The sequence below is a fragment of the Anser cygnoides genome, chromosome 6, assembly GCF_040182565.1.
Source record: "Anser cygnoides isolate HZ-2024a breed goose chromosome 6, Taihu_goose_T2T_genome, whole genome shotgun sequence".
Lineage (NCBI taxonomy): Eukaryota > Metazoa > Chordata > Aves > Anseriformes > Anatidae > Anser > Anser cygnoides.
Genome location: NC_089878.1, coordinates 19,758,662 through 19,773,703, shown reverse-complemented (window position 1 = coordinate 19,773,703; position 15,042 = coordinate 19,758,662). Strand labels below are relative to the sequence as shown.

Sequence of the window (15,042 nt, the reverse complement as noted above, 5' to 3'; positions counted from 1 at the left end):
TCCTCCCCCCCCGCCCCGCCGCGCCCCGCCCCGGCCGCAGAGGCAGCGCCATGGCCGCCCGCCCGCCGCCCCGCTCCTGCGACACGTTCGTGGCGCTGCCGCCCGCCGCGGCCGGGGGCCGGGTGGTGTTCGGCAAGAACTCGGACCGGCCGCGGGACGAGGTGCAGGAGGTGCTGCACTGCCCCGCCGCACGGCACCCGCCCGGCGCCGCGCTGCAGGTGAGCCCCTCCGGGGAGCGGCCTTGCTCCAGTTCACGAGCATAGGCTAAGCGTCTAGCTCCGTTAGCCGGCAGTCAGCCGCGTGGTTACGGGCAGGCGCTCTCCCAGAGGCGACGCGAGCCGTAACTTGTTCCGCGCTCCGGCTCGTTGCAGTGCACCTACATCGAAATCGAGCAGGTCCGGCACACCTACGCCGTCGTCCTGAGCCGGCCCTCCTGGCTCTGGGGAGCAGAGATGGGCGCTAACGAACACGGGGTGTGCATCGGGAACGAGGCCGTGTGGGGCAGGGAGGAAGTCTGCGATGATGAAGCTCTCCTAGGCATGGATCTCGTAAGGTCTGCACAGACTGTGCCGGTAAATGGTACCAATCTGGAATGTAACTTTAAAGCGCTCCTCTGGAGTTCTATAAGGAAATACCTGCTTTCGCTTTCAGGACATGCGTCTGTCTCTCCTGCTGTTCCAGCCCTGGTTAAAATAAGTATTTCCTGGCACAGCAGGTAGCTCTGCCAGGAGCGGGGAGTCTGAGAGAGGTGTCACACACCAGAACAGAATCTGTCAAGGAAGCTATCACACTTCTTTCTTCTCTACAGAGCATCTGCTAAACTGAGACAAGACTCTTGAAAGCACAGCTGAACTTCAGGAATTAGTGTTTGGGCTGTTTAAAAGTACAGGGTCTGTCCTAGGGTCTGTTCTCATTTCCTATTTTCCCCATCTTTCACACATGCATTACTAAGTTTCACTCATAGCCCTGCATCTCTGTGTAAACAATGATAATTTCTTCTGCCTGTGTTACTGGGGGCCAGCGTAACTCTCATTAACCTGCAGCAGGTAGTTAGCTCTTCTTTGTACTGTTTTCCCCTAGAGCAATACCCACTTAAGACTCAGAGGCACTTCCTAAGAGCCCTCTGCCTACCTTTCTGAATTTCCTTTTGGTTGTTTGTCCCCACATCGAGAACGCAGAAGACCCACTCCGAACAAGCACTTTAAGTGACTTGCTCCTCGCTCTCTCATCAGAGCCTACAGGCATCAGGTGCACATAAAAACAGCATTCCAATTCAGTTTGAATATTCATGCTGAATAAATAATATTTAAAGCTCATGGTTCCAAAGATAACATCTTCCTTTTGTTTTAGGCTCGGACTCGAGAGAGCGGACACGGCTGAAAAGGCTCTTACTGTCATAGTTGATTTGCTAGAAAAATATGGACAGGGAGGAAACTGTATGGAGAGCCACATGGCTTTTACATACCATAACAGTTTTCTGATAGCTGACAGAAAGGAAGCCTGGGTGCTGGAGACATCAGGAAAACACTGGGCAGCAGAAAAAGTAGAAGGTACGGACGACGCTCTTTGTTTTAAATATTTTGAATGCAGTGACAATTGGCAAATCTCCAATTTTCATTTACCATTTCATTAAGGCATGAAACTAGCTGCCAGATATATGCATGTACCTGTGAGCAACAAGAGTTGCATGCTAGAGTAGCAGGGTGACAGAGGAGCTGAGCCACACAGGAGGCCTTTTCAGAGTCAGAGACGACCACTTCTGCACTTGGAAAACAGAGGACAACAAGAAGGTCAGGATGAGATGTATGGTCTTAAAGATGATGGTAATCAATTACAATTTCATTTGGTGACAGGGTGATACTGACAAGTTTGGTGCATTGGGTCCTGAACTGGTTAATTCTTCCCGTGGACTTACAAGGATGAGCTATGTCTTTGGAGGTGTAAGAGGAAGAATGTAAAAAGATAGGAATAATCAGGACAGAACCTGAAATATGATGGTGGCAGTAAGTAAATGACTCAGAACTGAGGTAGCAGCAGAATTTCAATCAAGATGCATGCAGCCAGGGAAAGAGTGCAAAAAATAAACCACATTATTGCACAGATCTTGTAGGAAACTCCTCAACGCATCATTTGCTTTAGTAAGCTACTAAGCTAAATGTAAACAAAGTGCTTGGAAAAAGCATTTGGTGTATTAAAATAATTCTTTCTTCAACTTCCAAGCAGGAGGTGTACGGAATATTTCCAACCAGCTCTCTATCACAACCAAGATTGACAGACAACATCCGGAGCTGAAGGAATATGCCAAAAGCAAGGGCTGGTGGGATGGGGAAAAGGAATTTGATTTTGCTGCCACATATTCTTATGTAAATACTGCCAGAATGACTACATCCAGGGGCCGCTATTGTGAAGGCTACAAACTTCTGAACAAACACAAAGGTATCATCTTTGTTTTTTTTTTTTGCAAAGTCTTTAGTGAGCTACATTAATTTAAATCATAAGTGATTAAACATCTGATGTGGACGATTTGGCGAACCAGAACTTCTTAGAACAACTTTTTCCTTAAAGGAGAAACTCTGAACTTTGGAGTCTTCTATTTTTGCCAATTTGGTGATGAGGAAAAATTAAGCCAGGGGTCCGTTATCAAACACATACAACTACAGTGACAATACTGAGAGGTCACATTATGACCATACTGCTAAGTAGTCCATGAGCCCTGCTCTGAAACATTTTGATAGGCTATGTATTATTACTGTACCTGTATTTACAGGTGGAGGCTAAAAGAGACTCCTGTTGGTTGGCAGCCACAAACAGCTCTGTGAACAACTTTAATCTGGTCCTATTCATACAGTCCCAAGACATTGGCACAGTGTTCACACACGTATCTTGCATTTTTTAAGTTGTTTTTTAAAACTTTGTGGTTTCACTATAACTGCTACAGCAACCTTATGCACTAATGAAACACTGAGAGCAGAATAAAAGAATTTTCTGTATTGTAAGCAGGTTCTCCTTATTGCTAACTTATTTTTCAGACCTGTATAGAGAGAAGCTATTACTTCCAGCTGCATCCATCTGGAAGCTTTTTGATGCGTCCGTATTCACTTGCTCATTTTAAATAATTAATCTGAACCAAAATAACATTGCACTCCTGTTTTTTTTTTTTTTTTTTTTATCTGGCTGAGCTCTGCCAGGCCAAGTTTAGCATTTAGTTCATGCGTCAGAATGAATTACCTTTTGCTGTCCTGCTCTAGTGATCATGTAAATCCTGCATTCATTTTGGGAATTGCAGGTTCTGAATACTGAAAGCATTTTCATAATACCTGTATTTACCTGTAGGATGATAATGCTGAGATTCTATCAGGGTTTTCATTCTAAATCCCCATTTTCAGGCATTTACCTGAACCATTTTAACAATCACACTAGGTGTTCAGGTTATCAGCCTCATATGGTTTCAGTTTTGTTGAGATTTATTTTAAAATAGGTGCCTTAACTAAAAGCTATTTAGTTTAGAGCAGCAGTAAAATCGCTGGTTTCTTAATCTGCCCTTCCCAGCTTTTTCACTTAGTGGCATTAAAGTTTTTTTCCAGGCTTTCTACCACGTGAACACCATTTTTAGATAAACATTATTTACATTTCAAAATATAAGGAATGTATTTCAGGAATATAAAGTAATGTAAAAAAAATCTAACGGAAAATATGTAATACCATCTTTTCTGCTGGACAAGTTGCGAACTTGCAGCTCACAAACTGACTGCTGCTGCTTAATTTCTTCAATTTATCTAGCATGCTGATTTTTTGAATTCTGACTGGCCCAGGCAACTGTGGGAATAGTTACGTGTGTGTCCTTGCTGAAATGGAACATTTCCTAGCATGCCTGTCTACAGGCAATTCAGATTGTGTATTAAAAAAAAAAAAAGGAACATCCGACTTAGCAGTAGTATATTGTACGAACAAACAGCTAGGCAATTAAAAAAAAAGAATATGCAGCTAGAACTTCACTGAGGCAACAACAAAAAAATAAAATGTAGATGATACCTTCAAGCAGAAGGAAAAAATAGTGAATTAACTAGTCTTTTTCCGCTCTACACATATGTTCAACTGGTACACCAAATCTGAAAAGAAAACTATTGCAAGTACTGCCTGTTAGAATATTGAATTGCTTAGTGATACTGTACTACACCAGCGTTTAAGCTCTGGTGTACAGCACACACAAACAGCAACAGCATTTGAAGGCCAGATGCAGAGTGGAAGGGGTTCTGTTTCACCTCACTGAGAAGAAAGAGTTACTGTCATAAAGACACTATACCTCACATAGGTAATTAAGTCTTCTTTGCAAATGGATGTACTATTTTAGTTTCTGTTGATTCTGGGTTTAAGTTACTCCAGTGCATCATTTCAACTGTCAACTTGTAGCCTAAGGGCTTTGGAAGGTCAGATGTTAAAACCAAACCAAAAAGACAGTCTTGGTGTTTCATTTTCAAAAGAACATACAAAATCCAAGCACAGTTATTATTTTTTATATTTTCAAAGCAGCCTAGTGTATCAACTGTGTACAAATACCAATAACGAATGTGACTATATGTCTTCTCAACTCCCACATAGTACTTAGAAAGTTCAGCCTTTAATCTAAGCTACTAATTTTCACCTGAAGAGTTACTGTGTGAATGACCATTTGCTAGCCATATGTATCTTACCCTTCTGGGAAACATCACCCTCCTCTCCCTGATCATAAATGTTATAGCTCATTATCACCTACCCTTTGAAATAAATTCTTGGGGGAAAACAACGATATTTTAAAGTGTATTACGTATTAAATTATACTGTTGGGATTTTTTTTTTATTTGCCAATACAAATTAAAATTGACATTGCCTACTGAAGGTAAAAGCAGCCAGTTGTAGAAAACATGCCATTTAGTTGATAGTATAAATAGAGCTTTGTGTAAGTAATTGTTTTGTATCTGAAATAGGCTCTATCACTTCTGAAACAATGATGGAGATCCTTCGTGACAAAGAGAGTGGCATTAATATGGAAGGCGGTTTTATGACAACTGGAAGCATGGTGTCTGTACTGCCTCAGGAGCCTAATCTGCCTTGTATTCACTTCTTTACAGGAACTCCAGACCCTGCAAGGTGATGTAGTAACAAAAGCCATTATGATAAAAAGCTGCAAGTATCTAAATGAAAAGTATTGCAGTTTATCTAACTACATTCCTTTTTGATTTGGATGGTTTTTGAAAGAAATCAAAAAGTAGGGTGAAAGTAATGCTCATGTACATTTTAATGCCATCTACCAACTTACTTACTTAGTGGAACACTGCTGTGACACTGACTTAAAAACACATCAGGATTTTTTTTAAAGACTTCTTCCTTGAGAGAAGGAAGTAGAAGTATGGGGAAAAATACAGCAATCTACTGACTTAATTTTATCAAAACTGTATCAGTGGAGGATCTCTGTTTTATTTTCTCTTTCTAGGTCTGTATTCAAGCCTTTCATTTTTGTGCCCAATGTTACTCAGTTATTAAAAACCACCTCCCCTACATTTGGTCATGATGATCCAGTTAAGAAGCAACCACGTTTTCAGAGTAAGCCAGATCGAAGACATGAGCTCTATAAAAAACATGAAAGTGCTGCTGTAGCTATGGAAGCCATGAAGGTATGTTGATTAAATTAGATTTCAATGCAAGCAGGTGGTTTATATAAACTGCTTACTCACATTTTGTTAATGTGATACCACTTAATGCCCTTTGATGGATAGTAAAGAACATTGTAGTGCACCAGAAGCCAATCATCTTGGCATCTGGCAGGCATGTGCTTCTAACACAAAAAACTAAAACTAGCACTTAGTTGTCTGGGGCTAGGCCTGGGTGTACAGCTATTTGTACTGCTTATCTTGCAAGGAAAGAAGCAGGCCACACATGCACAAACTAGTCAGATAACAAGGAAGTGGTTGAGCAGCTGCAGGAAAATGTATTAGCTCCTGATAAGAGTACTCAGAACTCTTCAGGACCCTAGTATGGGGCAGTAAGGAGATCCTGTCCTTTACTATTGCTTGGTGTGGCTAGAGCCGCTCAGGTACACCACGTGATGTCAGACAAGCTTAGGAGCAATACCTGAACTTTGCATTTTACTTGGTTTCTGTAAGTGCCCCACGTTGATTTAATATAATGACATCTTTGCACCAAATTCCAACTAATCCTAGTGAGTGCATTAGATACTATGGTATGTCAGTTCTGGGGTTAGAGGGTAATGAGACATAAGGACAGTACAAGAGCATGTTGTTATGGTGAACACTACATATTTTGTATAGCTTGTGGTAAAATACAGATATTTCTTTTTGCAGGACGAAGGAAAAGAGATGCTGCAGAAGATACAAATGCTGGAGAAAAGTAAGATAAGTGAAGTGGAATCAATCCTGCAAAACGGATGTCTTGACACTAACCAAGTGGTTAACCTTTTTACACAGTGTGTAGAAGAAGAACTCAAAATATATAGTTAAAACTACAATTTGAATGAATGGATTATAATTTGTTGTCATGGTTAACTCTTCTAATGGAGTGGCTATATAGATTACCTCTTATTTTCAATATACCAGTTACTTAGTATGGACAGTTTTAAAGCTGCAGATCTCTATTCAGGCCAAGCAGCTTTTGGTTGTAGGAAGCCTGAAAAGGGTCTTCAGAGCTGGCAGTACCTCTGTAAGTAGCAAAAAGCTGACAGCAGAGATTGATTCGCCAACAACCTGAGATGCAATTAGAATTCAAGTAGCTTGACTAAGTTGCAGAACAACCCCATCTGTGGATGAAGAACACCAATGTAGCTACACACATGTAGCTTTTATAGTCAAGATAATCATTGCAGCAGAATTTCCTACTGCCTGAATTAAAATGGCCAGGCTAGAGGCTTTTCTAAAATGTAGGAAAATATTGCTTTTACTGAATTAAAAGGAATGTGATATGCAAGTCAAGTGAGATTGATATTCAGCTGTTTGATAAATGCTTTCTAAGATGCGTTTCATATATGAACTTTCTACTCCTTTAATGTGAAATAAGGCTAAGAGCTTAAGGTCTTAGATTAAACCCAAATCAATTACAGTTTTACCATAATTTGTTGTGAAATCTGATTATACGGGATTCAACAATGTTAGTGTCTACCAAGTTACCACACAATTATTTATTTACATACAACATAATCATTGTAAATTAATTCTTCAATACACTTTATAACACTGTGAGGGAGTTCTCAAATGCTTCTTGATTATTTTATTTTTTTTAAATCAGGCAACTAAAAAGGAAGAAGTCAGGGTACACGAGTATATACTTGCACTCAGCAGAGCACTTAAAAAGACTCTTCAAAATTTTTCCACTTCATATAAGCCATTTTAACCGTATCTTGTTTTACCAAAATTGGTAGACTTAAGGAGTTGATTTAAATAAGCTTTTTGCCCTGCCAGGAGCAATTCCTTGCCAGTCCTGCTTAAAAGTAGTGATCAAGCTGTGTCGCTACTTTATTATCCATGGCAAGGGACAAACAGCAAAGAAAGAAGTAAGATTCTGACTTGACTATGTGATCAAGCAGGATAAAAAGTGTAACTGGATGAAAAAAACCAGCACTCCTGCAACCCTTCAGGAGAGAACATGTAACATGAAGTGGAGCATTGAGGCTGCAGTGGTAATATGTGACAAGATACAACATACCCCACCCCCCCGACCACAGAAAGACCATTCTTTGATGAATGCTTTATATTTTGTCAAGATTCTAGAGTCATCTCATCTCAGATGCAAAAGATGGGGCTACATATAGACAGTTTTCTCATTTTGCAAGCCATTCTATATTCCCACTGGAAAAAAATTAGGCAAATAAAAGAAATGCACTTAAAATGAAGTTTGCTGAATGCTGCAGAATGAGTAAGATGAAGAGACTGATAAAATTTGTACTTGATCTAACAATGAAAGTATTTGGATCCACACCAAAAACCTATTGGGTTGGCAAAAGTTCTTGAACTTCCTAATTCTAGAGATCGTATATGTACCAAGTGGCAGCAGCAAATGAGACCTATGAAAGTAAGCGCAAGTCAATTGTGAACCTTTTGTGCTTGTGTTGCCAACAAAATTTGTTAGAAAAATCACTAGTATGATGGATGTTTGTGAACTGGCTGGTATATTTAATAAAAGTTTGCTGTATTTACCTGTTTTCTTTGGATGTCTGTATTTGACAATTCTTTGCATCAGTGTCCTGTTTTGTATCATCAGCTCTTCCACAATAGCTCCTTGGTAACTTCAGAGAAGCAATAAATGCCAGGTAAAACGGTGCTGGAAACCAAGGTACAAGTCAAGTTTACAGGCAGTGTAGCAGAGCGAGACAGACAATTTTATGTGACGCTGCAAATACAGTAAGGTTATAGAAGAATGGAAGTAGTGAAGGTTGTGGTACAGGCCTTTAAGTGAACTTTTTGGCCATCTAATTACAGGGTGTCAATTAACCAGGCCATCAGGTTAGGCATAATGGTCAAGCTCTAATATAGGTAGACATAGTCCAGCTATTCCTCTGGTTTTGGTGTCATCTTTCATTTATTCGTCTACAGGACACAGAGTAAAAACCACGTGTTTTCAGATAGATCAAGGCATGGATGACAGAGTACAGTATATTTTGGTACCTTTCGTCCTGGGATTTCATCCTCCTAGAACACATGCAGTGCAAAACACAAAACAAGGATGAGACCAGGATGAGAAGCTATACCTCCCTCCCACAACCATACATTTAAAAAAACATAACAACAACAATCAGAATGTCCTCTAGAGGGCAAACTTTGCACGTATTTCATCTAAATTATTATTTATTTATTTAGATCTAGAACTTTATGAAGGATCATTATTTAAGAAAAAAACAAAAACCTGCTACCTAAAAATTTTAAGTGTTTAATATCTACCCCTGTCCATTATTGTAAATATTTTGAAATTAATGCTAGAAAAAAAGATCCTATCTTTCATTGGAGATCCCCCTGGACTTACTCTCTTGTTCAGTGAATGTTTTCACAAAATTAGAGCTTTCAAGTTAACCAATATTTATCCCAAACTAATCAACCTTCAAAATAGAAGAACTTACTGCACCACTGGCCACGTCTTTAAAGCAAAGCTACTTCTAACCACCAAAAATTCACACATCAGTAAATAAAGTATCAACATACACGGGATTATCAACTATTTCAAAGCTTACTGGTGCTCCTTCGTTGTCAGATACAAGTCAGATAACTATCTAATGGTATTCAAAGTCTATTCTTAGTTTCCAAAAGTACCCAGTGATTTAGGAATAGATTAGCTTGTTCCATATTTGATTGATAGATTCTTTAGTCTATTCATTAACTATCATAAATGCTCATAAGACTAAAAGGTATGATATCAGCAGTGTTGTAACAGTTAATCTCACCATATTTTTTGTCAGTTGTTAATAAAAGATGCTCTCTACATTGGATTTTTGAAAGGGAGCTCTCTCTAAGCAGATGTTTTGAACTGTTTCTTACTTCAGACAGGTATGTTGTGATCAAATGTAGGGAATATTAGAGCCATTATAAAAAGTGAGGCCAGGGCAAGGACTTTAACGATGAAAATGACAAAGAGATGAGTGCGAGAACAATGACTCTGTTTTGGAGCATAAAACTGAACTAAGAGCAACTTTTTCAACAGCTGAAGGATCTTCAAAAATAAATATTTGGTAAGGAGAGGTTAATGTAAAATACTCCTAAAGATCTGAATTAGCTCCTTGCTGGTATAAGTAGCAGGCAGGCTGTTAGAAGAAAACTGGTGGGCATCCATTAACAAATCCTCTACATACTTAAAAAGCATCAAGAATGGATTTAAGATATAGCAAAATTTGAAATCCAAGAGCCACTTTAACAAACTTCTCAGACATATTTCTTATAAAACTTGACACACACATGTAACCCTCCCACTTCTTGTATCACACCAAAACTCAGAAGTCTGAAATCAAATAATAGATTTATTGATAAGTTACAGTATTTAGAAGCCAGACATACTCACAGCTTCTACTCTTAAGCCACGTATATTTAATTATTCCAAAATATCTGATGTAGCTGTCTTCAGCAATTGTAATGGAAATAAGCTATCATTTTCTTTGTGGCCGCAGCCTGATACAAATATCAATTATTTTGTTGTTGGAAAACATTAAAATGTCAGCTTGTATAGTATACATATGTAGCTATGTTTCAGTGCAGACTGCAGATGTGCAATGAGACTGACAGTAAAAAGAATTATTTTTCCAATATAAGTCTTCCATGGAGTTATAGCTACCATAAAATGACTGTTTCCTGAACAGCAGTTTATGCTGCTAAAATCAGTTTTAATTCTTAATACAAAGTAGACGCATAAGTAGTTGTAATAAAATCTATGTATTTTAAAAAAAACAACACTTTTTTAAAAAAGGATGAGAAGAGTTGTTCAAATGCTTGACTGTTCCAGATAAGCTTTTTTTTCCCCCAAATACCTGTGTTCTTTCCCTTCATTAGGTAATATTTTACAAAGACAAACAAATGCCATTCTTAAATGGCATTCTTAAATGCCTTCAATTTAGAAGGGCAGCGTAATGGCTGTCAAATACTATGGTTTGTCTTCAACTTTTTCAAAAGTAAGCTAGCAGATGTAGGGATTCTCGGATTGTGCTTTCAGCGCACGGAACACTGAATGACACTGAAGTAGCAATGTCACACAGGGATACTGAGACTTACTAGGAAACTTTGTTACACACTCAATAACAACATTTTAAGGTCTTCAGTTTTTCTAAAGCCCAGCTTTGATGTTCTGTTACAATTGTTTATAGAATAGATTTAGAAGTCACTGCATGTCATTTAGAAGTTTTGTAATTTGATACAATTTTTGGTTGTAACTTGCACAGGTATCCAGGGCTTCCATAACTTCTTTCTTTGAGGCTTGCACTTCTGAATTAAAATGGAAAGGCTTATTTCAGAAGGTAAAACTCAAATCTTGACAAAGCTGTTATTACTGCCAAAAGGCAAAACTTCAGAACCAATTGTTTAGATATATAAAATCCATTATATTGCTTCGTAGTATGTGAAGTGATGGTTATTATTATTGTTTATTTTTATATATGTTTTCATGGTATTTTTGTGCAAAACCTTTTTTCCCCCCCACTCTGTTTCCTCAGCGTTAATCCTCTTACATCGTAATCATCTTCACAACAATTCTACTGTCATGAGTGGAGGACTTTATCTTTAAGGGAGAAAAAAAATGCCTCATCCAAGGTAAAAAACAGCCAGAAAAAAAAATCTGGTGTTATACAAGAGTATAATACAGTAGTAAAAACTGGCGTATGACAGAAAAAAAATCCTATTTCTGTGAAGTCAGTGGGAAGCCTGACCTTAAATCACACTGAAATACTGAAAACAAATGGCAACATAAAATATTCCTCTCATTCACGTGTTTTGTTTTTTTTTTTCCCCCGATTGTGGAACCAGTCACTAAAGCTGCTGTTACAGTGCAGGTATAAAAACATCAGTGACACACATAATTTTACTGTTTGTTTTGCTGAAAATGGAGAAAATGCTCTAAATCCAGAGTACCTTGTTTTGTTCTAGCTGCATTCTGGCTCGAACACTCACTGAGAGTATCACTTGCTACTATTTTCTTCAGAATAGACACAAGTAGAACCACATTTTGTAACTTCACAAGAGAGCATGACACAACTCCCTAGGAGCCCTGAGAAAGGGACACTTCCAGGTGCGGTGGCAAATGCAGACGAGATGGTCACGTTTACTCCCACCTGCCCATCCTCCGTCTACACACTCAGGTCATTGGCTCTCAGCTGTAGTTGATCTCTTAGGAATAAAGCGGTAATACAAATATTCATCCCGAAATTCAAATTCATTCGTAATGTGCTGGATGACGCCTCCTTTCATCAGTCTGTCTCCATACATCACAGCTTCACCACGGTCAGAGGCAAGGCCAACTTGGATGAGCCAGTTCACCAGGTCACAGCCAAAGAAGATGCCAGTGGAGATCTTTGCACCACACCTGTATGTCAAAGGAATGATTCACCCACATGTTCTGTAAATCTGGTATCACCACTGCACGATGGAAAAGGCAAGGAAAAATAGCAGGAAACAAGGAAAGACATCATGATAGTTAAGAGCATGTTAGCAGAGAATTTGCAAGTTTTGCATTTTAGGGACATGCCAACGTTCACTACCTTCTCCTACAGACAATTCAATGAGAAGCAAAATTTACGTACTGTTATTTTAGGTCTCTGCAAATAAACTTCAATGAACACAAGCAGCAGCTTTCCTACAAACACACACAATGCGAATCTATTTATTGGATACTTACTTCCCATGTACTCATTAGCATGACCATTTCTGCAACTAAATATGATTTGAGTGCTGAGTGCCTGCAGCAGCAGGACCTCAATCTGAACTTTAATGCTGTTTTATAATTTCTCTACAGCTTTAAGCAGACATTAACTACTTACATATATTGTAAACAAAAGCCATTTAACTTGCATATCTAGTTAAATATTTATTACAACAGGCAGTACTAAGAATAAATGAAACATTTACAAGAGGACTAAACTAACTTTCTTTTACATATTTATGAAGCAATTCCATTAGCATCTAGCTAGCTGCAGTAAAAATACCATTCAGAAATTTACCTGCAGCAATGAATGTTTCTGCTTATCTAAGATCTGCTCTATAGAAACCAAGCACAGGGTTTTTGAAGATGATTAATAAATATACAAGATAAAAAAATAGAGAAAAAACGTGTTTTTCCTTTTTTTTTTCCCTAAGATAAAAGCAGCAGTAACATAGAGCATGTGTTAGTATCTTAGCAGAGAAATAAAAACGAAAATAAAAATCCATGATCGCAAGGTCTCAGTTACAGCATATTTAAATTGAAGAGGATAGAATTAAGTTAGGTGAATATAATAAATACTTTGTTTTAAACCACAAGGAGAAAGAAGACATGAAGCTAGTTCTGCACAAACATAATATTAAAACAACAAAGCAATGAATGTCAGATTTTGATGTATTCTCAGATGATATATAATTAAACAAACAAACAGCACTAAAAACAACCAAACGAACAGCCTAAAGCCCAAGAAACTACAAAAACAGCAGAAGCAGAGGAAACACAGCTATAAAACCTGTCCTATTCTAAAACATTTTCTGATACTTCTTTTTTGTTTGACAAGTCTTTGAACTGCCATAGTTCATTTTTTCCTAAATTAGCGAGGTTCCCTGAATTTATTTCTTACGGAACATTACTGATTTCTGGGGAGACTGAATGAAATCATGATCCAAAATAGCCAGTGCTGCCAAAAAACCGTTCTGGAATGTGGTCTGAGTTTATCTGACCATTTAAAGAACTGCCCCCCCCCAAACTAGTCCTACTTGAAAGTTCCCATACCATGAAAAGTGAAAGTGTCTTGTTCAAACAATTCTTCCTATTTCTATTTCATACAGTAAATGTACAAAGGCAGACAGAATCTTTTTCTTGTTCCGGCTTTTTCTGTTGGCACTTCTCATCTACCTCCAAATACCTGAATACATAGTCTTCAATTCAGGTATCATAATTTGTGTCTGCAAGCTTTGGCGATCTCATAAATTGAGGTTCAGGTCTCATGAGAGGCATGAACAAAACAAATTGTATGAATTCAAAGATGTAAGTGTTCTAAAAATGTTATAATCGCACATAGTGAGTGGCCTTTATTACAATGGTTTTACCTCTTGCAATATCTATTAGTAAACTCTGTAACATAAATACCAACACCTTAATCACAAAAAACAAATGAAGCATCTGAAGTTTGACAAAAAGTCATGGACATACACATTATTACAGGCATTGTCATATGCACTTCTTCAGAAAGATTTTGTCTCCTAAGCTCCTAGTAAATGAAAGAACTGGGGCCAAGTCTTCATGATATGTTACAAAACTTTTGATACTATAAAACCTAGATGGGATAACATGGTAATTTGTACCTCTATGTTTCTGTTTTAGACTGGAAATATTTTTCTAAGTATTACTAAATTCTTAATCCTCACCTCAATGTTTCAGTAAATATTCCACAACAGACATCACCCAAAGAATGACTATACTGCATTTCATTATTTCCAAAAGGTGAGATATGACCTTTCAAAACAGTTATATGTGCAGGATGAAAACCTTACCTTCTGCCTTTGACAATGCTTTTGACACAGTGATCTCTATGATAACGAACAAACTGTTGACAGGTCATCCTGATTTCCTCGGGTAGAGTGGGATCTGTATGCTCTGCTGCTTCTCTACCTCCCAAGAGAAATTCAAGTCTGCAGCGGGGGGGGGGGGGGAGGACCAAAAAAACCATCAAAGGTACTTTTAAGGAAACTGCAAAGAAGAAAGATCTTCTAATTTCCAACCTAAACCTCCCCTGGCACAACTGGAGGCCATTTCCTCTAGTCCTACTGCTGGTTATCTGTGAGAAGAGGCCAACCCCCAGCTCGCCACAACTCCCTTTCAGGCAGCTGTAGAGAGTAATAAGGTCTCCCCTGAGCCTCCTCTTCTCTTCTCCAGACTAAACAACCTCAGTTCCCTCAGCTGCTCCTCATAGGACTTATGTTCCAGGCCCTTCACCAGCATATACTCATGCGCCTTTTGGACACTGAAAGGTTTTATGCTGGGCTCAGGTAGAAGGACAGACAGAGAGTAGTTGGGAGCCAGCTTTAGCTGCTGGATTCACACTGCACCCAGACAGCTGTAAGATAAACATTGCTTTGTACTCCTCTACAGTGAGGTACCAATGAAAATCTCCATTTGCACAAAGAACCTGTATGAGCTAACAGGATTTTAAAACAGTGACGACAGAATCTGTTTCAGTGCTCACATCTAAGTTATTTATCAGTTGAAATTATTTCTGAAGATCCATCACCTCAGTCACCTAATCACATGCTTCACCATCATTAGACAAGGATTTTGTCTATAGGGAGACGGTGAGATTTTTGTCTGTGCAAGTGTCATTAGGGCAGCAGTAAAATCTGGTGAATC

At 38.6% G+C, this 15,042-nt stretch overlaps 2 protein-coding genes across 6 annotated transcripts in view; one reads left to right on the top strand and one right to left on the bottom strand.

Moving 5' to 3' along the window:
• Positions 1-6: 6 nt before the first annotated feature.
• SCRN3 (secernin 3) lies at positions 7-8,182 on the top strand. Of its 2 annotated transcripts, none has more exons than XM_048061501.2 (7): positions 7-218; positions 372-553; positions 1,351-1,550; positions 2,221-2,436; positions 4,965-5,127; positions 5,471-5,651; positions 6,339-8,182. In XM_048061501.2, the coding sequence occupies exons 1-7, from the start codon at positions 51-53 to the stop codon at positions 6,492-6,494; spliced, it is 1,266 nt and encodes a 421-aa protein (XP_047917458.1). In that variant the 5' UTR covers positions 7-50; the 3' UTR covers positions 6,495-8,182. The 2 variants fall into 2 exon arrangements, with proteins under 2 accessions (XP_047917458.1, XP_013027016.2); XM_013171562.3 differs by having other exon boundaries at positions 9-218; positions 2,224-2,436.
• A 1,791-nt stretch (positions 8,183-9,973) lies between these two features.
• GPR155 (G protein-coupled receptor 155) overlaps positions 9,974-15,042 on the bottom strand; it is a 31,106-nt gene continuing 26,037 nt past the window's right edge. For 3 of the 4 annotated variants that reach the window (XM_048061495.2, XM_013171559.3, XM_066999656.1), the window contains exons 15-16: positions 14,190-14,327; positions 9,974-12,039 (exon numbers count right to left, since the gene is read on the bottom strand). In XM_048061495.2, the coding sequence (XP_047917452.2) occupies positions 11,817-12,039; positions 14,190-14,327 (361 nt within the window). In that variant the 3' untranslated portion in view covers positions 9,974-11,816. Of the gene's footprint in view, positions 12,093-14,189; positions 14,328-15,042 lie in introns of all 4 variants that reach the window. The other variant, XM_048061496.2, reaches the window with a different exon arrangement.